This window comes from Triturus cristatus, chromosome 10 (genome assembly GCF_964204655.1).
Source record: "Triturus cristatus chromosome 10, aTriCri1.1, whole genome shotgun sequence".
Classification (NCBI taxonomy): Eukaryota; Metazoa; Chordata; class Amphibia; order Caudata; family Salamandridae; genus Triturus; species Triturus cristatus.
Window position 1 is genome coordinate 616,949,651 of NC_140593.1, and position 25,574 is coordinate 616,975,224.

General features: G+C 43.5%; 1 protein-coding gene across 7 annotated transcripts in view; it reads right to left on the reverse strand.

The window, feature by feature from the left end:
• The window catches only part of ABCA3 (ATP binding cassette subfamily A member 3), a 477,048-nt gene that overhangs the window by 171,246 nt on the left and 280,228 nt on the right, over positions 1 to 25,574 (reverse strand). For all 7 annotated transcript variants that reach the window (XM_085632155.1, XM_085632148.1, XM_085632149.1 and 4 more), the window contains one exon: positions 14,284 to 14,430. In XM_085632155.1, the coding sequence (XP_085488281.1) occupies positions 14,284 to 14,430 (147 nt within the window). The remainder of the gene's footprint in view (positions 1 to 14,283; positions 14,431 to 25,574) is intronic.

A 25,574-nucleotide genomic window follows, 5' to 3' on the forward strand; every position in this document is an offset into this window, starting at 1 on the left:
GAGAGCTCACCATGATGTAGAGTGAATGAGCTACCATTTGAGGGGGCTCTATAGAAAGTGCTGGCCTAAGAGAGATACTCAGCTTCAAGATGGTTACCGTCAGCGCAGCAAGAGGGGCGCTGAGAAAGACAGCAGGATCTCTTGATGTTGGAGGATGTGATGGCTGCACGGATGAGCCTTTGGCGGGAGGGAGCCAAGTACTGAGTGCAGAGAATGGGAGATAGACCCACAGCCCAGGGTATGAGGACCTGTGCCGGGTACCTCACCATGGGGCCCTCAACAATGGAGGAACAGGTCGAGGAGGCCACTGACAATGGTCCACCAGAGATCAGCATGAAGCTCAAGTGGCAGCTAAGAAGGTAAATCTACAGCAGACTGGAGATCAAGTGGTAGCTGGTGACACCCACAAACCCTCAACACTTGCGACAATCGACTGCTCTGTGGACAGTGGAGACTGCAAGAATCTAGTTTCAAGGTTGGGAGGGATTAGCCCCCCTTTACATCAAGCTGGCTGGAGATGGTGGCGAGCACCGAATTAAATAGGGGTAGAAAAGTGCAAGATGACCTAGCCAGGTAGCATTATTGCTACCTGAGGTTATCCATGTCTTACTATTCTGGCCAAGCTAGTGACCAGACTCTACACCCAACTGCATCCCCAGTCCCTAACGCTTGACAACTGGTAAAAACTGGGATGCCACCTTACTCTTGCCTTATGAAACAGAGAGGGCTGAATGGATCACCTCAATGTGAAAGGCTTGAGTGAATCACTGATAGAGCTTCCTGGGGTTTGCGGGTCCCTTCCCACCTCTCCTCACACCCCCAACATGTTACATGGTGTGCCCTTTTCGATGGCTGTGGGCCCTGCTACAGACCCTCAGCTGGTAAAAGCTTCCACTGAATAGCGCTGTGAATGTTTTTCCATGAATAAACGTGCTGCATTAATCGACAAAGGGAAGCTCAGCGAAGTGCCCATCATCAAAAAATGGTCACTTCGCCAAAAACTGCTCTTAGAAAAATGGATGTCCCATTGGCACCAATGATAAAGCCCCTGTGTATATATATACCACCTACAGATGACTCAGATACTCCCTTTATTAAAGGTGATATTCGCATGCTGATTCTTGAATTTAGGAACAAAAGGAGCCCTATATTAAGATTTTGCCAAGACCGGCTCAGATCTGACCCATAAATCAATATAGTCAAAACCAGAGTTGAGCAGCTAGGGGCATCAACAAGAGAAGGGGCACAGGAAAGGGATGAGCTTGAGATCAGGGTGATGGATATCAAAAGCCAACATAAGGACTTATCCGGACCCTACAGATTAGAGGCCTCCAAACATTTTGCTCTGAGCCTCCCTCTAAGTAAAATGTTTTGAAGTCCGCCAACCTCCAAAGCTTTAAGGCTAAGACTGGGGGAGCGGGAGGGGCGTGGCTGATTGTAGGGGGCGAGCATTAGAGATTATTTCAGGGGCGTATTCCTGGAGCTCATAAGCCACACAACATCTAAGACTTATAAAAGAGCAAATGCATCAAACAAAAACAGAATTGACCAAGAACTCCCAGGCCTCAATGCATCTGCTGCACTAATAATAGCTGCTGGAGTAATGGTTGCTGCTGCACTAATGATTGCTACGAGCCAGAGATGTAGGCTATCCCTTCTTCTTTCACCCCTTCCACACCATGCCGGACCATCACTTGAATCTTGAAACAGGCAGTCTGTCACTTTCTGAAAAGAAATGAACTCGCACATTTTGCCCCCCCCCCCCCAACCCACTTTTTGTGGCAAGGGTGACCTCTTCTGAAATGCTAGCAAGACAAGCACTGGCATAGTCAATTGGTCTCGCTTTTGGGACCTTATAAGTATTTAGTTATACAACTGTTGCATGGTTAAACACTTATAAGGTCCAAAAGCGAGACCTATTGGCTATGCCAATGCTTGTTTTTAAAGCAGCCCATATCCATTAAATGGAAAGGAAATCAGGTTTCGGAAGATATCAAGGCGTGGTCCTCTGGATCCCTCCTGTAACCCGCCACCTCCTCCATGCCACTGGCATGATTTCCCAAAGGGAAAGGTGCCTGAAGGGAATACCTTCCCCTTTGCGAAATAGTTACCAACCCAATTTGGGAACTGGTAACTGATCAAAGGTTTGCGAGGGCAGCTGCAGCCACAGATATCTGAGGGGGGCGACCACTTTCGGAGGATCGCAAAATCATTTTATGAGTTAGAATGTACATGATGAAAAGCCCTTTTGCACCTGCAAACCCTGTGGATTTTTTTCTAGTATTGCAGGATTTACGACCACAAAAGGCTTTGTATATCAGGCGCCCTCTCCTGACGGACTCTCCCTCTGCCGGTAATCACAAAGTAGAACTCTTCCTAAAAATGTGTGCGCGTGGCCAAAAATGGCTCAGTATTGGCACATGAAATGTGAGGAGTTCGGATCCCGGCAAAGCAGACTCAACTTTCTGGCCAGTAACTTTACAATGAGCAATTATTTACAGCGCTTAGAAACTGCAGAAATGTTGTAAAGAGCTAAATATAAATAAATAATCATTTTAGAACGAGCGTATTGGCACCTCAACTACTCACAAAACGCTGTGCAGTGGGTTGGGGACAGGTGCACAGATATAAATACCCCAATGAGGAACAAATAAACTATAAATTAAAGTCTAGGAGAGTTGGAGGAGGGAGCCCATGGAAGGACAGGCGGTACAGATAGGGAGAGGATGGCAGGGAAGTCATGGGAGGAACGTTGGACAGAGCAGAAGGAAGGACACAGGCCTGAATTGGAGTAAACTGTGGAATCAGTGGTGGGGAAGGAGGTAGCAAACGGATAAAGAAGGAAGTAACAAGTCAATAAAAGTAACAAGTATAAAATAACAAGCAGGAAGTGGGATAAGGGAGGGGGTGGCAAATGGTGAGCACTTTCGCAGCCGCTTTGATGTTCTCAGTGGCCGCGTGGCTCAGTGAGAACATCAAAGCGGCCGCGAAAGTGATCAGGCAGGCTGACAAATGGTGCGCGTGCCCGGCGCACATGCACTGTATTAGGAGGCCTGAAAAGCAAGTATGCACTTCCAAATCCCCCTTATACTAAAGCTCTCGCCAGAGCAGTGCTAAAGCGCTGGCTCAGGCGAGACCAAAAAAACACAGACATTCATACTTGTGATGCAGTGGGCCCCTCAGACCTTGGGCCCTAGTGCCACTACACCTGTGTTACTAATAATAGCTACAGCCTTGCCAAGCAGGCTGTCTCTGGCATCCTCTTGCTCTCTTCTCTCAGATGCTCAAATCAAGGTGTCTCCTCTGCTTTAATTTTCCCCTCCCTTGGGCAATTGCTCCAAGGCCCAAATCAGCATTGGCGCAGCAAGTATGTACTTGTCGCCCTAATGCAAGAAAGGTAGGACAATAAAACAGCTGCAACTATGCAGCTGCAGAACAAATGATACTTACAGTTCTGCGAAACAGGCTGTCTACTCTGGCCACTGCCTGAGGCCACCACTCCTAGGCCTGAAGCCTAAAGCAGGCTTTTTGCTGCCACTTTGCATTAAAAAAGAAAACCAAAATAAAACCCATCTAGCCCTCCCGCTCCCCTGTAGCTTGAGCCTCGATCCATGCGAAGCATGGGTGACCTAGGCCATAATGCTAACGAGAAAAATGTGCCCATGCCTCTTTTCCTAGTAGGGCAGGGTGGAGAGGCTTCTATAATCGAAAGCAGAGAGCAGGATAAAGAGCTAAAGAAGAAACATGCCTTCTTACCAGCATGCCTGCTACCTGAAAGAAATGTAAATGTGCTTAACAGGTTAATCACCAAATATAATGGATACTTAGGAGGCAGTATGGACTTTAACTGATGGAGTCACTTAAAGCTTCGTGGGGAAAAATTATTATTCTTTTTGACAGGAAATATAAACATGGTATCTGCAGTGTTCTGTAGCATGTCCTTTTAATGGACGCTTAAAAATGTTTTTGTTGCACAAGATAAAGTCAGAATACTTATTAGAAAAGTATATATTTTTAAAGCAGTTTTTTATCCTAAACACTACATTTTGCAGCAGCCCATTTTATACTGTTTAAGACAATTTTAAAATGACATTAATAGTACTTTTTGTCACAGGCTTGCATCTCATAGCACAATAAATAAACAAGTCACTATTCCTCAGTGCAGCATTTAATTATATAACTCTCAGTACACACACAAAGATATCTGCATGCACTGTCTAGGAGAGACCTAAAGAGTCCTTGAAATATTTCTCTAACTGATTCCTAGGCAGAGATAACATTTATTAAACTTAGAATTGTATTCCAAAGCTTTTGTATGGACTAGCCAACCCTGCTACAGTGAAAATAGCTTTGAGGTACTAGTCACTGTAAGGAAATGTTTAACATTAATCTTTCTATGTCCTACTTTTAAATATCATACACCCTGTGTTAATGGGCAGTAAGGCTTACTTAGGGTTGATGTGTAAGTATTTCAAAGGAGGGTTTTAGGTCTTGCAGAAGGGGTTTGACAGTTTGAACTGACAGTTTAAAGTTGCACAACCAGAATATTAGTGGCAGGCCTGCAATCATGTTTCAAGTCTGTGGCACAAAGAGGCCACTAGTGAGATTTAACTTACATGCCCTGGGTACACATATTCCTCTCTATTATACCACTGTAGGGTCCCAAAATAGACAGAACACCTGGGGAAGATTTAGGAGAAATCAGCCCATTACATTTTCCGAGTCATCAGGGAGCTCAGACGACTCAGACCCCCAGCCAGGTCCCAGCCGCTCAGACAGTCATACAGGATAGCCTTTTTTAGAGCGAGGTGGGAAAACAAAAGGGAAAACATGGTATCAATATCCAGGAGAGCGCCAAACGAGGAGGAAGCATTACCAGTGGGGTCCTCAACCATCCTAAGGCATGAAACCGATACACCAACTGCAATTCCTATTTTCAACTTGTCACAGCATACACTATCCTCAGCTGAAATATCTTTATTAAGCAAGGGTTTATCTTTTGTCATTACAGAGCGTACAAACTTTTTTAATCTCAAAACGGAACTTTTCCAGTTTTTTCAGAAAATACGCTTAAAACTATTCTTTAAGGATAAAGAGCCCATGATACAGGATTCAGTGACAGGCCTTGGACCTCCATCTATCTTTTACCCCACCAATGCCATGATGCCACCTGAGCTTTTAACTTTTGAGAAAATCATATTAGGAGGACTGGATAGCCTCAAAACAACTAGATGTTTCATACCATATAACATCACGATACAGGAGAGACAGGCGTTACAGGCACTGAAGAATGGTAATTCCATAATTCTGAAACCTGCCGACAAGGGAGGAGGAATAGTGGTTCAGGACAGGAAGGAGTATGATGCAGAGATTCACAAACAAATTAGTGAAGTGAAGCATTACAGAAGATTGGGTACCAATCCACTATTAGATATTAGTACTCAAATCCTTCGAATTACCATTCAAGGCAAAGATGAGGGCTACATTAGCAAGAAAGAATTTGAATTCCTTAATGTAAAAAAGAAAAAACAGAACTCCTGTGCTATACACACTGCCCAAAATCCACAAGAGTACAACTAACCCTCCTGGTCGTCCCATTCTATCGGGATGCGGATATATTTTAGAACCGATTGGCAAGTACATAGATTTTTTAATTAAAGAATTTGTACCCTTGCAAGAGACCTATGTCAGAGATACAAAGTACATGATTAACTTTGTGCATGGTATGCCCTATAACACCGAATCTGACTGGTTGGCAACATTAGACATTTCCTCACTCTATACTAACATCCCCCAAGATAAGAGCAATTAGGTGATAGAGGACAAACTAGAAACTAGACCCAGGCCCTTACAAGTACCTATGTCTTTCATCATCAAGTTATTACGCATCGCCCTGCAATCGAATTACTTTGTATCTAATGTTGTTTACTATCAGCAATGCTCCAGGACCAGCATGGGGGCCGTTTTTGTGCCAAATTTGGGGAATATTTACATGGACAACGTTGAACACAGGTTTGTCTTGAATGCTAACAACACATACCGTTCCAACATTAAATGTTGGAAGAGATATATAGACGATATCGTTTTAAACTGGTCAGGGACTCGGACAGAATTCAATGAGTTTGTTGTGTATTTGAATACCATCAGACACACTTGACATTCACTTCGACTATTCATAAGTCACCTATTGCCTTCCTGGATCTAAACATACAACATGAGAATGGGTCCCTATACATGTCCCTCCATAGGAAACCCACTGAGAGGAATACCCTCCTAGCTTACAAAAGCCAGAATCCCAGAGCACTGCGAGATGGGGTACCTTTTGGCCAGTTCCTACGCCTGCGCAGAAACTGTACGCACAAAAAAGACTATATGGCAGAAGCAGAAATATTGAAATCTAAGCAAGTGGCAAGAGGATACCCTAACCGGATAGTCAGAAAATCGCTGAAAAGGGCCTGGTTTTGTCCCAGAGAGGATTTGTTAAAAACTAAAGAAAAGACTTCAATTGACAAACTTATTTGTGTGACGACATTTGGAGTACATTCTAATAGGATCCGTAGTATGATCATACAGAATTGGCACATAATAAAAAGTATTGACCCCTCAATTGAGACACCCATGTTTGCTAGGCAAAAATATCAAGGATTATTTAATTCGCTCCTCTAAAGGGAGCACTCTACGTAAAACCAATACTTTGCAATCCACCTGGAATTTACCAGAGATGAAAGGCCATTTCAGATGTGGTAATTGTGTTGCATGTCCTTTTACATCAAACGCCAACACCTTTGAACACGCCAGTGTGAAGCATACCCTACAATTCCTCTCCAACTGTAAAACACGGAATGTGGTATACGGTATATGGTGCCCTTGTGGATTGCCATATATTGGACAGACACAACAGTCAATCAAGGCACCCATTGGACAACACAGAAGCCGTATACAACGGTCTGTTCTGATTGCCCCCCAGGTAGCACACTTCCCTGAATCCAGCCACATGGCAGACGATATTAAATGGCAGATTATTGATAGAGCCAACATCCCGGCAAGAGGCGGGGACCTTACACAAATCCTACAACGGCTGGAATGCCGATGGATTGAAAGGACTAACTCCAAAGTTCAGGGATTAAATTCCACAGAGGAATGGCAAGGATTTGTAACACCATTGGGGTCTTAGAAACGCAACAACATTGTGTAAGAACCATACACCAACACAGTCAGCACACACTATTTTGTCCATAGGGTCTGTACTACCAATAGTTGACACAGGCAAGCTAGAATCCGGTTCACCGTCTGATATCCCCATTCGGCCTACAATGTGTCAATTTACCTCATTGGATTGTTAAATAATGTATGACTCAGTATCTGGCACGGCTGACCTTCACAATATGAAAGAACACCAAACCTATGAATAAGTGTGCTTTATAATTGTGGATCTTCTCTGTATTACCAAATGTGATGGTTGTTATATGAGCAAAGTATTAACTCTGATTCCCAAGTTTATTCGCAACCACAGCCTTTTCAGATCCATTTTAATCGCTAATAACAATTGTTGATTATATGTTGGAATATTGCGCCCTTTCTACACACGAAGGGGACATTAGTGTCACTCATATTCCCATTGATGCAACGTCATGTACTTTGAATTTCTGATTATTAGAACATTTGTATATTACACTAATGGCTCTGTGCTCTGCACCAGGTGCTTGATAAATAATGTGTATGTCACATTGTTATTTACTTTTACCTTTCAGAGCATACTGCCGGCAAGTACATCCATGAAATTGTGTTCTTTTCCGTGACGCTCACGGTTATGTTTTGTAAATATTAATAGATGTTGTAACACCGTCCGGGTGTTCTACTACCTGAACATTTTACACCCAGGTTGCCTTTTAGGTTTAATTATCATTTACAACAGCCGCACTCTAAGAGTATGACTCATCCTAATCTTTCTATCCTCTTTTTAGGTCTCGGCCTGCGTAGGCTGCGCTTGCGCAGTCTCGCCGGCGAGATCTTATGTTTCTTAGTGTGGGGCTTGAACCCGCCCCTCTTCTCCATTGGCTAGCTTCCTAAACGGAGGCCAGCCATTGGAGGAGTGGGGCGTCTGTCCATTTAAGCCCCGTCTTTTTCGGATTCGGGGGTGTGTTTTTTAGTTTCTTTCTCTCCTCTGGAATGTAAACATTCCAGCCAATGGGAAGAGGACAGAAAGAAAAACACGCCCCCGAATCCGAAAATGACGCTGCGTTTCTCCGAGGCATTTCTGCTTGACCTCGGAGAAAGATGGTGGTGTTCATGGCGTCATCCCCGTCCACCATGGTACCCCGTACACGGCCCGGCTGGTGCGCTTCCCCTCTGAAGGTCTGCAGTACCGAGGGATTAGTGGGGGTTAAGTAGTGCAACGAGGAAACAAATGTAACTATAGAAATGTACGCTCTAAACTGGTGCTCATGTGAAGCGCTGCAATACCTTCTTTTATTTTTTTTTTTTGCATCTTTTATATAGCGCGAACTCGACCCGAAGGTATTGGAGCGCTGTACATGAGCACTGTATTTACATTACATATTCAGGCACGGGGAGATTAAGTGATTTGCACAGAATCACAGGATGTGGACGGCCTTGGTCCCCGTTTCCCTCCCCATGCCCCCGCTGTACCTTGTCAAATAACGAGGAGCATACGTGAGCCCCCCCGCATCACCTTTTTTTTCGAGTTCAGCAGTCTCCGGACACACCCACTTCCTGAGCCGGTCCCGCCCACTGCAGTCACAGCCAATGAGTGATGAGGAGGGCCCCAACCACCACACCCACCCCAGACCTCCCGGGGACTGTGAGAGGCTTGGGGGAGGCGAGTGGGACATTGTGAAGCTATTTGTATTGTTGTGGGGTCGGGGGAGAGGGAGTGCGGGGAGAGGGAGGGCGCCGAGATAAAGAGGCAATCTCCTCCTGCTGGGCCCAGCTACGACCCTCGGTCCATATGTATGGACAGCCTGGGGTTTGGAGAGGTGGCAGATGAGTGGGGGTCGTGGTGCGTAGGTGTGGGCTTAGGGTTGTCCATGTAGGGGGGCACTGATCTCCCACTCGGACTGCTCTGGAGTAGACCACACCATGCGTGGAATAAAAGAGGCGAGGTAGGGGGTGCTTGCATAATAGCACAAAGCCGCCCCCACCCCTTTGGCATTTGTTAGGAAAACATTAATGTGGTGTTTTACTTGCATAAAGATAATTTAACTGCTTTCGCTGTCAGAGCTCTCTAATTGACCCATGTGGGAGGAGATGTGGGCTAACGGCTAGAGCTATCGACTTTGGAATCAGCTTCAGAGTCCCTGCGTCGGCTCAGCATCCTGTGATTCTGGACAAATCACCTAATCTCGTCTTAAACACATTAATAGTGAATCTGACCTTGTGTAAAGTCATCTGGTGCGTATGTAGAGTGCTCCAATGCCATTGGGCTTAGTTCGCCTGTTTAAAACTGCAAATAAAAATAAAGCGTTTCGCCGTGTTCTGTGAAAATTAATGAATGAGCGAGTTCAAAGCTGGTCGATGAACCAGAGAGTGCAAAAACTGATGCATTGGTGAGGGGGGGCTGTTAAGACTCCCCCGTGCTTCTGCTGCCCACAATGTGAAATCCACGGGATGCCAACTCGTAGGAGGAGTCCTTGTCTATCCATGGCTGCCAACCATCACCTACTCTTAGCTGATGCCTCCTCGTCACCATGGACACAATGCTCCAGTCTAGTACTTTTCTATTTCGATTGATTGTTTTTTAGGTCTTTTAGTTCAAATGGATGATGTGAACTAAGATTACAAATCCTTGTCTGCGTTAATTTTTTTGAAGATCTGGGACTGCCATTTAATTATGTGTTTTTACTCAGCGCTGACATTACCCAAAGGTGTCCCAACGCTTTACAATAGAGCAAAGAGCGTTACATTTGAAACTCTGAGTAATAGGTGACAATACGTATAGCTACTACGGTACTCATGACAAGAGTTACATATTTTTAAGTTACATATTCATTACAGATTAAGAAAAGTTAAAGAGATTAAGGTCACACAAATACATATTAAATATTTACAGAGTCATTGCCAAAAGGCCGTTAAAACTTTCAAGAGTGGCATGTAACAGTCAGGCTACCATCTTGTAATCGTACCCACAACACTTAACCACAGATCCCCCCCCCACTCAGCGCCTTGAGACCTTTACTGTTTTTGTACGGGTGGCTTTGTGTGTGTGACTCTGTGTGTGGGTGCAAATGCAATAGGTCTCGCATTTGAGAGTGATTAAGCTATTGACATTGTAAATAATAATGCCGTTTCTTTAAATGTTTTAAAAACAAAAACATAAACAAAAATAATGCCATGAGCATGCCAATAGCTCTAACTTTAACAATGCCGAGACCATTGCATTGTAAAAGCTTGTTTCTTTCGGCGTTTCCTCTTTTACTTTTTATCATCGGTCTTTCCTCTCTTTTTCTGGGATATCTGACAACCGGATGACATCCACAGGCAGCAATCCCAAGTGATGCCTGCCGTGGTAATCGGTTTGAGTGGGCTCGCGGTCTACTTAACAACGCAGCAACCGCGAGCTCACTATCATTGAGGCCAGGTAGACGGACTGTGCAGTTCTACTTTCTTCGCGTAGCTGAGGTACGCGTTACAGATCCTTATCTCTTGTATCTTTTAAAAGGTAAGCGATCCCCCTGATAATGGCTTAGGCTCCCCGCGGCTCTACTTATTACAATTTAGTGCCTAATCGACACACCTATGTGCACCAATTATTAATTAGCAGAGGCACGTGTTACCGATCCATATTTCCTTTCCTGAGAATAGCTTAAGCTGCCCGTAGTCCCGGTGCAGAGATTGGACATTTCAATTAATTGACCCGCTCGATAATTGTAGATTGTAACCTGACCCGACGGAACGATCGAGTCCTCGTTTCACTACTTACACTGCACAGGCTGGAGCTGCCGCACCGCCTGCACAATTGACATTGACCCTGGTAAGGTAAGCCTTTTTCATTTACAAACAATAAATATACTTATTTCTGTGTTCACACGCCTTTGCTGGGGATATTTAAGTACTCATGAGAGCCATACTTATAATTTACAGAGATCCACTCGTATCACTAACAGGCCGAGTCTACAGGTATTTTATTGTCCAATATACAGTCATTCACCGCGCTGTGTATATCCGTGGTTGCCAGCCTCCCACCCCGTTCCTCACATTGGGGTAAGGAACGGATTAGACAGTGGCTCACTTTAGACAGCATACAACTTAAAAAGTAACCCCCTTCCTATTTAACCCTTACCTTGTTTATTTTTCTCTCACTCGTGTAGCACCCGGCTGGGTCCCGTGTGAGTATTCTCTTTACTTCTTTTCTCACCTGACCGGTGTTTCATACTCTTCACATGGCTGCGCAACCCCCTTTCAGGTACCACATGGTCCATTAAATTCCTTTCAAGGACTGCAGTCACTTATTCAGTACCCTTAGTGATAACATTTTCTTTCTTTGAATCATAGATGCCCCTACACCTACAGGTCCTGAAGAGACCCTATAACGCATGAAGGATCGAAACGTCGTCGACAGCTATTTAAAGCGAATCATTTGATCAGCTCTGATTATTGCATACAGTAGCTGTGATCATTGTAAAGTTATGGATGGTCGCCTTTAAAAACTATGGAAACCAAGTTGTATATGTTACAAATTCACAACTTTTTGTTTTATGGTTCCATTCACACTGGGGACACAAAGCACTATTGTGTTATTTCCTTTTTGTACATACCCGTATATTCTTTGAATTATATAAAAGAATTATTGTAAATACAAACAGAGGTGTTCATGGTCTCCTTTCCTTCTGACATCAATCTAACCCGTTATCATTGCGATTGTGCATATCATTACCAATATGGAGTAGTATTTTTCCGCAGGAACCACTGTTTCTGTTACATATGAATTACCCTGGTTCCTAGTGAGTAGGGTGTCCCTTGTTCTCGTTCTCAACTCTGGGTACACTTATGGCGCAATATACTAGGGACTTATAGGTAAGTTAAATATGAAATGACATGTATACCAATTTTACCTTGTTGAAAAGAGGTGCACAAGAGGTTTATCTCTGGTTTTCAGGACACAAGTGCAAAGAGTTGTACAGCCAGCAAAAATTGGGTAAATCAAAAAGGCAAAGACATTCAGGATAAACCTGCACAAAGGAGACATTTCCAACAAAGACTCTTTTGGGAATTTTCGGCACTGCTGCAAGGACTGGAAAGGCTTCTTAAAAACAAGAGAACTCATGTTATGAATATAGAAATAGCCTAGCAGAAGCTTCCCCCTTTTGTGGCCAGGACATTCCCCTACCCAAGTGTTACCAACCATTCTTGCAGGAGTATTTTGAGAAGGAAAGAGAGAATAAAGGTCTAGACGCTCTACTTCAAGCTTTGAAACATTGTTTTGATATGTTCACACCTACACCACGTGCAGGTGTAATTTCAGGGTGCCAAATTAGCCTCTAATACAAGAGTGTCCACAAATATTGCCTTAAAATAGGGAATTACAGCTGTAATTAGTATCACAACACCAAATTCATCTGGCAATGCCCTAACTTACAGCCATTTCCCCAACAAGTTTGGGAAATGTAAGAGCAAAAACACTTATTTACTTCACTTATGACTTTTGAAAATCTTTTATTTTAGTAGTTAAGGCTTCTCATCCCTCTACTTCTGAGAGTGGGCAGACTTGTGTGTTCCTAGGAATCAAATGCTCTGTGATAGGTGTAAGAGGAAGATGGTTTCCAAGCCTTTCCTAGTCGCTCTCTTCAGATAATCTGCTTAAATTCTCTTGAATAGTCTCTTTATCACCATAGCAACACTGTTTTAAATCTATGAACGTGCACTTACTTGAACAGGTCAAACCAAGAGCATGAAACTAATTAGTTAAACGCTTACAAAGCTGACAAATGGATTTCCCTACTTATTTATTAATTTTGACTTTACACAAACACCAGATTTGTGATTTATCAGGAGGCTGGCTTTGTGAACTGCTTGACTAATGACAGTCGCATTAGGGCACCTATGGCTTCATATTTGGTGCTTAAACTAATTCAGTGAGTCACCCACTGGACAATGTTTAATTGATTAGAGTGACTGTCTTCTCTGGAATATGCCCTGTTTTACAGACTGCAGTAATGGTGTTGGACTCAAAATTGGCCTTCAACACAAAAGAGTAAGAGTTTTTGACTCTTTTTGTTACATAGTGTCCTATTAATGAGAGGGCTACAATGACTGTTGTCCCTGTGAGGTATATGGACTACTCCTACACAAAGGGGCTGATCTGTTTTGGTTTCACGGATTATGATTTGTCCCCATGCAGATAGTGAATGTTGTGCCTTCTGTCTCTTTATGAGGTTTTTGTGTAGAGATGAAGGTTGAAGTTGTTCTTGTCTCTGCTGATTATCTGCTGTCCTGATAAGGAGTAGAGTGGTTGTTTTCTTCTCCCATGTTGGGGTGCACTCCTCAGGTGAGAAATAGAGTGGATGTTGGCACTCCTGGTTGTCTGATCGCCTCCAGAGGAGGGCCGGAATGAATATCTCCCTTGGGTATGTGGTGTTTCCCTAGAGAGTGGAGTGGATATTTCTTTCAGTGGTGGCTGTCCTCTAACATGAAAAGGGCTAATGAGAATGAACTGAAGCCACTCTCTGCCTTTAGAGGAGTCACGCTTATATTGGGGTGTATCTTACTGCCACATGGGAGTTGGTGACACTTTCCTCCCCATGCAGACTGTTCTTTACTGTTAAGCCTGTCAGCAAGCGGCACTACCAGAGAGCCTTAGAGCTAAACACAAGATTGTGTGTTTTATGATTTATTGTACTCAGAAAAATGCAAAAGACATAGAGAATATACCAATAACTGACAAGAAAACTTGCCGGAGAGGATAGACATTGATGATGCTAGAGGAGAGTACTGGGCAGCTGGAGCAGATTGTGTCAGAACATGTGAAACATGGGTAACAAAAACTTAAAAGTATGAGACTGCTGCTATCACATTCAGCAAAACCACCTCTCATCGTTAAAACTCCCAACTATAAGTAGCCGCTGTCTAATAATTTCCCTACATACTGAAAGCCAGTTTTATTCAATGAAGAAAAAAAGGGAAAGGGAGAACGATAAAAGCGTAAACAATTCGCCCAAGCTATACCTATGAGCCTCAATGAACAACATTTTTACACCACTCGCAGTCAAGGTTTTGTTTCTAGCAATCTCTTGCTTATTGGCCAGCACGTAGCCTGACCTTGCATACCTTGCACAAGTGTTTAATCTTAATTCCCGAAACCAGATCTGAAGGCTCCTCCTCGATGAACTGGCTCTTCAGTGCCTTCTCTGGATCCTCCTCGTCCTCCTTTTCTTTTACAATGATTGTGCTGGGAGTCCCACACCAATATGAGGGCTGAAAAGAGAATAAGACACTCAGTAAGGTATGTGGAGGTTCTTGAAGATTGACAATCTGTGAGTTCATTCATTCTTGAGATGGGGAAGAAAGAAGAAGTCTGTAAGAAAGCAAATTTGGGTTGAAATCCAGGGAATAAGGTGCTGATCAAGATTACTCAGAAGTGAGGTAGAATGAGAACATGCATTAGAAGAAGAAACAAAGGAAGACAGCGTTATCTGACAGAATTGAGTAAAGAGTGTTCAAGGAAAAAAAGCAGAAAAAGATAAAGCAATGGAAACAAACACAAGGAAAAATAAGAAATTTAAAAAAAGAAAGAGGCAAAGACAAAAGGGAAAAGATGACTATATGGCAAACCACAGATTTGAAAACTCAAAGAATAGGAGGAAATAGGTGCGAGAAGTTGAAATGTACGTTTGGAAGCAAAAACAGTAAAGTAGATAGAGAAAATGAATGTAACAACAGAATGAGGCAAAGCAGCCCAGAACTCATTTACATGAGGGTTGGATATGGGCAGGCAGAGTGCAATTAAGGCTCAAAAGATCAAAAGGCTCAGCAGCAGCAATAGGGGACAGGAAGCACATAAAAGACATGTCCAGACAAACGAGAGCACAATGTAGATTTAATAACCACACAAAACTCTCAAGTCATTCAATACGTCTACTATAGGTAACCAGAAAGCTTTTAAAAGCGAGACACTCATCGTAAAAGAAAACTTTACAGGACCCAGAAGCTAGAAACAAAAGGAATAAAAAAGTACCACAAAACCAAAATCCCATCTTCTTTAGAGAACGTAATATCCACTGGGTATTTTGAAATGTCAATGTGGCGCTGCTTCACTTTGTGGAGAAAATCTCCAGGTTGAAAATTAGATAGTTTTTGACGTAAATCACAAAACATGGCTGGTGTAGAAGTATATACTTATAATTTGTTCAAAATAATCTACATTACCATAGTAGGTACTTAAAATCCCAGAATGGAAGCTTCGGATGATGTAATGGAGACTACTATGATAAGCTTTGCACTACTGTGCCTACAACACTGCAAAAGGGGAAACATGATTTATCTTAATTCATGTCCTTCCTTTCTAAAACTGGAACGTTTGCACCTGACGCACGTCCATAAAAAGCGTCTCCAAAAGAAGTGGTTTCTTTTTTACAAGGAGTCAAACCTTTTACTGGGGCATCTATGTTTACTGGGCAGTATCCATTTTGTGTAGCATGGTTTAAAAATGGTGTCCCAGGGAAACAAGTTCTGATGCACGTTAACTAGATAACAAAGTTACTCCCTTTTGGTACTTGACTTTGCAGAGGTTGTGAAGATTCCCTGGAGCTCAACTGAGCCAAACTTAGGTATGTATATGGATAGTGTTAACCTGTTACAGAAATCCTATATGAGTAAGCACCTTGGCATCATTCAAAGCTTGCCTAGCCTTGAAAGCTTTTACAGCTTCAGAAGGCAGGTTAGTACTCTTTGACTGGTTGGTAGATATGGGAACTCAACAGTATAAGCATCACTACACCAGTTTGCGTTTTTCCTGCAACTGTTCAGACACTGGAGAAAAGTTTTCTATTAGAGGTTACACCAATATGCTTTTTAGAACAGAGCAGCTTGTTTATCTTACAGGATCGAGAAGGTGGGCTGCTTTGGGAAGTAGAAATTACGCATATTTTTCATACTATTCTAATTCTGTAAATCCAAGCGGTACTGGAATCTGGATTACATCAGTTGTCTCTAAGTTGCATTTTGATATTTTTTCTTTCTCTGACTTTACCATGCCTTTGTTTGTTATCCAGTATTGAGGAAAGAGAATAAGCTTGAACTTTTCCCATGGTTCGATTCGCTGAGTGCAGTAAACTATACCCGGAGATGTTCAATTACCATAAAAGGATTCGCTTTGGGATGATGGATACTGCCAGTTCAGAGTGAGGACGTGGAAGCTGGCTGCTCAAGAATACACTGCACAATAATCTAAAGTGTATTTGGCAGTGCTAATGGGGCAAGTCTAAAAGAAATACCTGCAGCACCAAGCTTGGAAGGAGGATACTATTTCCAGAGCTTAAATTGCTTTTTACAAAACTTCCAATAAACAGCTTTGCTTGGAGGGGTGTGCCTTCTAAATCCTTGGAGCTAGGGTTAATGTTCACATTTGCTGTTTCTTTGGTTGGGGTCTACTTGGAACCCTGTGCACCACTACTGGTTGTGAGACAGGATCTGTAACCTGTAAACTTGAATATAAATGAAGTGATGTGGGATTTATATAGGGAAATCCTGCTAAATGGCAAAAGAGAGCTGTACAAGGCCAATAGGGAAAAGGAACATAAACAAAGTGTTACATTGGAAAAGATAGGGGAGTGGCATGTGAGATGCTGATCTCAGAGGGATGGAGGAAATACCCAAGGAGATGAGGTCTAGTGTTTTTTGAAGAGGCACACCTTTAGCTCTTTCCTGAACTGAATGAGGATTGCGGCTGTCTAGGTGGATACAGGGATGTTGTTCCTGATCCTGGATACATAGAGTGAAAAGGACTGTTTCCTGTTTTCTTCTCTGTACCTCCTGGCATTGAGACCAACAGTGTCCTGGCTGCGAGTGTGTTGAGAGCTAGCTGCGATCACAACTTGTTATTTAAATAAGTGTTGCAATGTTACAATGCAAAGGACCAGGTTATCAAAATAACAAATCAGATCTTATAGGTTGCTTATTTTACTTTGTTGATTCCAGGGTCCACAGTAGTATTCTACGCAGTGGACCAGGGAGATGTTGAAGCCATTGGTGGTGACATGGATGTAGCTGCCAATGGAATCAAAGGAATACCACTATTCACAGTGTTGTAGACACAGGAAACTAGAGATCTGGGAAACTGAACATGTCTCAAATATTAAAGATGGTGAGCTAGGGATATCTGGTGAAAAGCAAGGGAACAGATTCTGAAAACACTTATGTAGTGGAGAAATAAAATCAACAGGCTTGACTAAATACTACTGCAAAGGCTCAAACTCTTGACCAAAAAGAAGAATCCAAAGGTTCAAATCGTATCTCAGATAAAGCTCAAAGTGATACCTGTATTGCTATTTCACTTCTGTTATCCTTCTCGTTTTTGCCTGTTTCCTTGTGCTTTCTTGTGGTGCACAATGGAAGAAGTACACAAAGGAGGCAGGAAACCCCCCCTAACACTCTGCCCCCTCTTTTTAAATCACGTTCGATCGACCTCGCAGATGGTAATCTGATAGATTCACCAAATCAAGCAATAGGGTTATATTGCAATGCCCGCTCGATCCCTAAACATGCTCTCAAAATATGGAGTCTACTAGATTTCGAGAAATCAGACTTTTTCTTTGTCACCAAAACGTGGCTCCACAAGTCCGGCCTTCCTGACATTGCAACTGCCTTCCCTCTGGATTATCAGTTGCTCAGACTCGATAGGAACAACAAGAGAGGAACAACAAGAGAGGTGGCGGCCTAGCAATTGCTTTCAGAGCTCATTCCAAATTTAGCATACTGGAAACCTTTCTCCAGGAACGGGGAGAAATCTGTATCTTTAGAATGGAGCTCTCAACCAAGGGGTCCTGGAGAGGGTCCTAACTGTATCGTCCCCCTGGTGCTAAAATCAATTTCACTAATCATCTGATTGAGACCATTAAGCCTCATGTATTAGCAGCCGATAGTTTTCTCCTACTCGGAGACTTTAATCATCATGCTGAACTTTTATCCGACATCCACACCAGCACACTTATCTCTAGTTTAAATACTCTGGGCCTCCATTAGTTGGTAGTCGGCCCTACTCATTCAGCAGGTCACATCCTTGACTTCCTGTTCACCAACTCCCCCCATATCAAAGTGGAGTCTGCCATCCCAGTTCTTTGGTCAGGCCATCACCTATTAAAATTCTCTCTACAGAAACCTCCCATTCACAGTAATCCCTGTAAAGAACCGAAATGGAGTAGGCCATGGAATAAAGTTAGCTTAGCTACCCTTTCTCACCATATGACCACTCCCTCCCAGCTCAATATAGACAACTTAAATTCTGAAGTTGAAACCTTTAAGATGGCAATTACTCAGGCCCTTGACATCATTGCTCTCGTAACTAAAGTCAAACGTAATCATAAAACATCACCTTGGTTTACGGCCGACTTAAAATCTGATAAGCTAGCGACCAGGAAAGTCGAACGTAAGTGGAGGCATTCCAAAAGCGCTGAAGACAGACAGGCCTATAAATTAAGTCACAGACCGACTCTGAACCCTGCTGCTTATTTGCACACGGCCCCTGGCACCCAAGACGCACTGCACTTTACAGATAGTCCCTGGAAGGACGAGAAAACCGGGGAAGCGGTCCCGCAGCTCGGGAGACCGACTCTGAACCCTGCTGCTTATTTGCAGACGGCCCCTGGCCCCTGGCACCCAAGACGCACTGCACTTTACAGATAGTCCCTGGAGGGACGAGAAAACCGGGGAAGCGGTCCCGCAGCGCGGGACGCGCGCGTGGCGTGCCCGGGCTGGGCCTGGGCGAAGACCGGGCCAAGACGGGCCTGTCTGAGCCCGTCCGAGGCTGAAGGAGGCTGGGCTGGGCCACGTTATTTGGTCTCAGCAGAGGCTGTCATTGTTGTTCTGTCCCTCCACCTACGGACATCTGGAGTTAAGGTACTGTGAAGCCGCTTACTGCCTATTGCATTAGCCGTTGTTCGGTGGGCCCACAATTGTGTAATTGGGCTACTACATCTTGTGTTGCAAAATGAGTAAATTAAAAGGTGTAGCCGGGACCCTGGACGCATTCATTGTAAGGGCTGAATCACTTTTAACTCATGAAATCCATCTGACTGAAAGAAGGTTGTCTCTGGACCCTGCCACGCTACAATCTCGTTTGTCGCTGGGGGGTTCCGCTAATGTCAACACAATTCGTCCGAACACACCAAACATATCACTAAATATATCTCCAGCAAGACCTGCCTCTGTTTCCTCTAACTCACTTTTACCATTTGAAAATTCCCCTAATGTGCCTGTTTTAGATGTACCCTGTATTAATACTAGGGGAAATGCCGCTAAGGCACAAAGGAACATTAAATTAAGCGATCAATCTATTAAAAAAAGCATGCCTCCTCTGCTAAACCTAACTCTAAAAATGTTAAAGGCCGCCAACCGGCTGGGAACTCAAACATTGTCGTGGCTGCCATTACAAATTCAGTAGCAACCCAGACAGACAGTATTTTTGAACCCATGTGCAATAAGGCCAACACAGGTGCTGCAGGGGAGTCACACAAACAGGGTTCGCCATGGAAGCTCTAGAGTCTACGTTGGTTACCCTCAAGGATGTGATTGATAAAAATGTTGAATTGTTGTGGGGGAAATGTAATCAATTGGACCGTATTGTGGACAACTTAAGCGGTGGGAGGTTGTACAAAGTTTCTGATTGCGCGGGACGAGGGAACAATATACCATCAGCGGCCAACAAATATGTGCCTGCTACGCAACCGATGGATGTCGCTCTCGCTCTCCAGGCTACATCCTTCGTCGTCAATCCTAGTGTTTCCCGTTGTAATCAAAATAACTTACTTGTGCCAAATCCTATTGCCATACAGAGGGGAAGCCTGGGCATACCCCATATGCGTAATCCCAATGATTTCAATGTGACACTAGGTAGTGTGAATTGTAACTTGCCTCAGCAGGGAACTATTGAGGCTGACCAAAATAATGTGGTTATGGACCACCTTAGAGACACACACCCAAGTCCCAACACAGACGTGCTGAGCCTGCCACCGGCTTCTAGTCCTTATGTGTTGGTATTGGCTGGTGTTCCCAACCTTGCTGAGGGACAGAGGGAATCCTGGTCAGACCTCCGCAACCAAATCTGTAGATTGGCTACGTAAACATAAAGGTTTCCACCCCTCTTCAATGATTGAAATCATCATGGCGAGAAGAGTAGGGTGGGTTGGCCTCTCAGATAAGAACATCAGCGGTGACTGCATTGTCCTTAATTTTTGTAGACCACACACGGTCCGTCATTTACTTAGTACTTAAGAGCAATCCTTTTTACAACATACCGATATTTGCGCACTTCCCTTAGGTTATTTTTACAAACCACCAGTTTCACCGTTTAGGGATGCTCATGTAATACCCCTGGCAGCAAATAGGTTCCATGTACTTTCCAACTTGGATGCCCAGGACTGACAACAACTGTTGCCGACTAATTCACAGGCTTATGCGGGGGATCATTTAGATACCGTATTTCCATCTTCTAATGATAAATTGGTTCCAACTATGGCAAACATGGGAGCCAACCTGAGCATTCTAAGTTGGAACGTGGCGGGGCTTCAATCCAGCCTTGGAGAACAAGACTGGTTGCGCCTAGTAAAGGAACAAGACGTAGTCATGTTACAGGAGACCTGGGCCACTGAAGATATTCATACTGAAGGGTTCCATTGTTTTAGTATAGTAGCCCCCATCCCTAAATTGGGAAGACCATCCGGGGGGCTATTCATTGGGATTAATGTGGCCGCTGGCGGCAGTTTTAAGGCTCTCCCAACTAATAGTAGAAACTATCAAGTTGTCTTTTTTAAAAGGAAGGTTTGCTTATATTTGGTAAATTTTTATAACAATGATTTTTATTCGGTTCCCAACAGGATCTTCATTGGGCTTTTTGATTTTATTTCTAACCTAGATAGTCAGCAAAACATGGAGGGACCTATTGGGATTCTCTTGGGAGGAGATTTTAATGCTATAATTAATGGTGTGGCGCATGCCAAAGGAACAAGTAATACTGGGCCCTCGTCCCGTAGGGGAGCAGAGTTGAACATGTTTCTAAAATCAAATAACTTTTCTAATGTTATGGATTTGGTGAGCAGCCCTAATACCACTAATAAAAAATTGCCAACATTTAGGGGAAGGGGCTGCTCGTCAACCATTGATTTTATTTTTATTTCTCCTTGCCTTGAAGACCAACTAATGGCCACTGAAGTAATTGAAACGGATTATGGGGATCATAACCCCATTAAAATAATGCTGAGCTTTGCACCTCGGCCTGTGCTCTCCCTCGAATGCGGAGCAAAAAATCTCATACCCTAAACTGATAATTTGAGACTAGTTTGGAAGGGCGTTGACAGCGGTGAACTTTTTAAAACGTTAGTTAGAGGTAACATGCATCTCATTAATTCCTGCTTGTCACTACACACCGCACATACTGAGGTAGTTCAAGACTTTTCAAAACTGTGCCTAGCTATCAAAACACTCCTGTCTAAACCCGCCTTATTGGCAGTAAATAACCCCAAATGGTTCGACCGTGAGTGTGTACGGGCCAATAGAAATCTTCGCAGGGCACTGTCACTCAACCCAAGGTGGGACACAGACGTACAATCGGCAAGGAGGGAATATAACATTGCAATCCGGAAAAGGAAGGGAACCCTCCTAAACGAACGCTGGGAAACTCTATCCCAGGCTAGAAGTACAAAAAAGGGCAACATTTTTTGGTCCACAGTAAGGGAGCTTCGATCGATGGGTCAGCTATTAACTCCCATTAGTTGTAATATATCAAGCGAGACCTGGGAAAATCATTTCTCAAAAATGTATGCTACCCCGCAACCAGAGCCCGACCAACATGATTATGGCCCTTTTACCACTATTGAGTTAACTATCTCTGACATAGAAGAGGCTATCCAACAGAGCATTGGGAACAAAGCACCCGGCCCTGATGGGCTACCAATTGATTTAATAAAATGGAAACCAGACTTTTGGGCCCCACTACTTTTAAATGTTTTTAATAGTCTAACACAAGCCACGTTACCAGACACATGGGCTAAGAGTATTATAGTCCCAATTTTTAAAAAGGGAGATCGGTCCCAGCCTAGTAACTATAGGCCGATCTCATTAATCGATAACACTTTAAAAATATTAGGAAGAGTCCTGTGTAATAAAATTTCAACCTGGACAGAGGAAAATAGTATCTTAGAGCACTGTCAGTTAGGTTTCCGTAGCAAGGTGGGTACCAATGAGCAATGCCTCAATCTTAATCTGGTTATTGGGAAATACACCATTGCACGGAAATCCCCGGTGTACATGGCCTTTATGGACCTGTCCTCAGCGTTCGACCTTGTCAATAGGTCGAAGCTCTGGGCAATTCTTTTGGCATATGGTTTGGATGAACCTCTGGTACATTTCCTAGCCTACCTCCATAAAGACCTCCAGGCGCAGGTGCGGATTGGTATGAGTGGCGAGGTTTCGGGGGTAATTAAGGTAGGAAAGGGGGTCAGACAGGGTTGCGTCTTGGCCCCCCTCCTTTTTATTATTTATATTAATGGGCTGAACAAACTGCTCAAAACCTCGACCTATGAAGTTCCCATGATCAATGGTAAAACCCTTCCTGTGTTATTATACGCAGATGATGCGGTCCTCATAGGCCGCACTCCGAATTCCCTGCGTAGGCTAGTACGGACTTTTGTTGAGTACATGGATAGCCTGGACTTATGTGTTAATTTTAATAAATCATTCTTAATGTCCTGTGGTCCTGGGAAGCGACAGTTAAGTTCTATTGTAGTGGGTAGTCAGAAATTGACAAGTACATGTACATTTCCATATCTTGGTTTGGTCTTTGCTGCGAACGGCTCCTGGACTGAGCATCTTGCCCACTCCAGGAGCAAGTTCTCAAAGGCCACCAACTCAATTCTTAGTCTTCCCCGCCCAAAGACCACTGGCGCTATATCAGCCATTTAATTTTTTTTTAAACTACAGTGTGTCCCTGTTGCGACTTACGGGGCTGAGCTTTGGGGTACTGTAAACTGTTCCTGCATTCAGCAGGAAGAAAATAGGTTTTGTAGAAAACTTCTGGGTATCCCAATCTCTACCCCACAATACATCTGCCACAGAGAACTCAATCTTAATTATATATCGGATTTTATACGCGCTCATCCTGCCCTTTTTTGGCTATCGGTATGGAAGAACCAGGCTGCCTTCCTTACCAGAGAGATTATTAATGATTGCCTTTTGGGTGACAAAGGGATGGAAATCCCCTGGCTTAGTGGAGTATACCAAAGATTGTGCAGTGTCAACAAAGGAAATATTTTCCTAAAACCAAATATAGCTGACACTGTGCCAAAAAAGGAGCTTAGAGATGTGCTTTACTTTTTATATAATAAAGAAAGGATTGGCCTGGAATCTAAGAAATCTTCTGTTCTCAGTTACATGTCCATTGAACAGGATTATCACTTCCTACCTATATATCTCACCCTACACATGAGCTATTGGGAAAGGAGCCTATTATTCCGCCTTAGAACAGGAACTGTTAGATTTGCATTGTGCTTCCCTCTCGGTTATCATCATAATCTTGACCATGTACCATGCCCTTGTGATGGGGTGAGTGGCCAATCAATTTTACATTTATTAAATATACAAAGTGGCTCTTAAACCCATTTTTTAAAAAGAGAAGGCCTATCAGTCTGGATAATGCTTATACATGCTTAGTTTCCCTGGCTGATGAAGAGCTGATCCTTCGCACAAGCACTTTCCTGAGAATTGCCATTAGAGTACGTAAGACTATGTCCGATCCCTGAGCCCTCATCTGACTGACTATCTCTGTGTTATTGTTAGCTGATACATTGTTTTATTAACAGAAAATCATCTATCTATTACCAATGAAGTTTCTTTTTAACATGTCATCAAATTCATTAATTGTTATAGCCATATTACTATAAATGTTAGATTATTGTGTATTGTCAATCTTCCATTTTGTTATTGATATTTTTCGTTAAGATGTTGTGCTTTTATGGGTATTAAGTTACCCGAATAAAGTCTATGAACTGAACTGAAGTCATAGACGCTATCTTGATCATAATGCAACAGCCAATAAAAAACTATCTAGGCAACAGAATAAATAAGGCCTCCAACTCCCATAAAGAACACTATAAAATATTAAAAGAATTCACCAGCCCCATCTCATGTCAGTCTGAACAATCCATCTCGCAAGACTGGGTAGACACTCTGTACACCTTCTTTGAGAATAAAATCAATAACATTTACAGTCTCTTACCTAACCAGGCATGTGAACGTCTGTACCATCGGTCCGCCTGTGATCACACTTTTATTCTAACTTCCCTAAACGAATTCACTGAATTCACACAAGAGGAAGTTAGTACTTCCCTTTATAAGATCAAATCAGGCTCACCTGCCGACCCCGTCTCTCCCCACATTCTGTCTATAATTGGGCCCGCCCTCCTCACAGGCCTACTAAGCTTATTAATCTATCCTTATGCCACTCAATGGTCCCCACAAAATGGAAAGCGGCCATGGTCAAGCCTATTTTAAAGAAGTCTACCCTCAACCCCAAAGAACCAAATAACTATCGGCCCATCTCCCTTCTCCCTTTTTTGGGGGAAGTCTTGGAGTCTCTTATTAACAAACAACTCACCACTTATCTAGAGAATAATAAACTATTTGACTCTCCCCAATCTGGGTTTCGGGCCGCACACAGCACGGAAACTGCTCTGTTAGAGGTAGTCGACAACATCAGACTCTCTCTTGACGCTGGTCGGTCAGCCATTCTGGTTCTACTTGATCTATCGGCGGCCTTGGACACCATCTCTTACAGTACGCTTGTGAATCGTCTGTGGGAGATGGGTGTCAGGGGCAATGCATTGAACTGGCTTAGGAGCAATCTAACTGATCAGTCTTCGAAAGTACATGTTGGCACTTTTGTCTCCCGTAGCCAAGTGATAGACAAGGGTGTCCCCATGGTTCTATCTTAAGCCCCACGCTCTTCAATCTGTACGTGGCACCCCTAGCTAGAGTGATCAGATCGTATGGCTTCGACACGGTGTCATATGCCGACGATACACAACTAGTAATCACGCTAGACCCAGATCCAACGGACACCAAACTCCGATTTATTAAGTGTATGTCCGACATACACATCTGGATGCAAACTAATCATCTGCAACTTAACGCCAGCAAGACGGAAATCATCCTCTTTGGCAAAGCACAAACCCTGTGGTCAAGTGATTGGTGGCCTCCTAATCTTGGCCCCTGTCCATCTCCCAAGTCGGCGGTTTGTAATCTTTGGGTGATGATTGACAACCACCTTTCCATGACTGACCATTTTAATCATGTGACGGGCATGTGACAGGCATTTGCTATGGACTAATGCGCAGTCTCTGTAAGATCTTCCA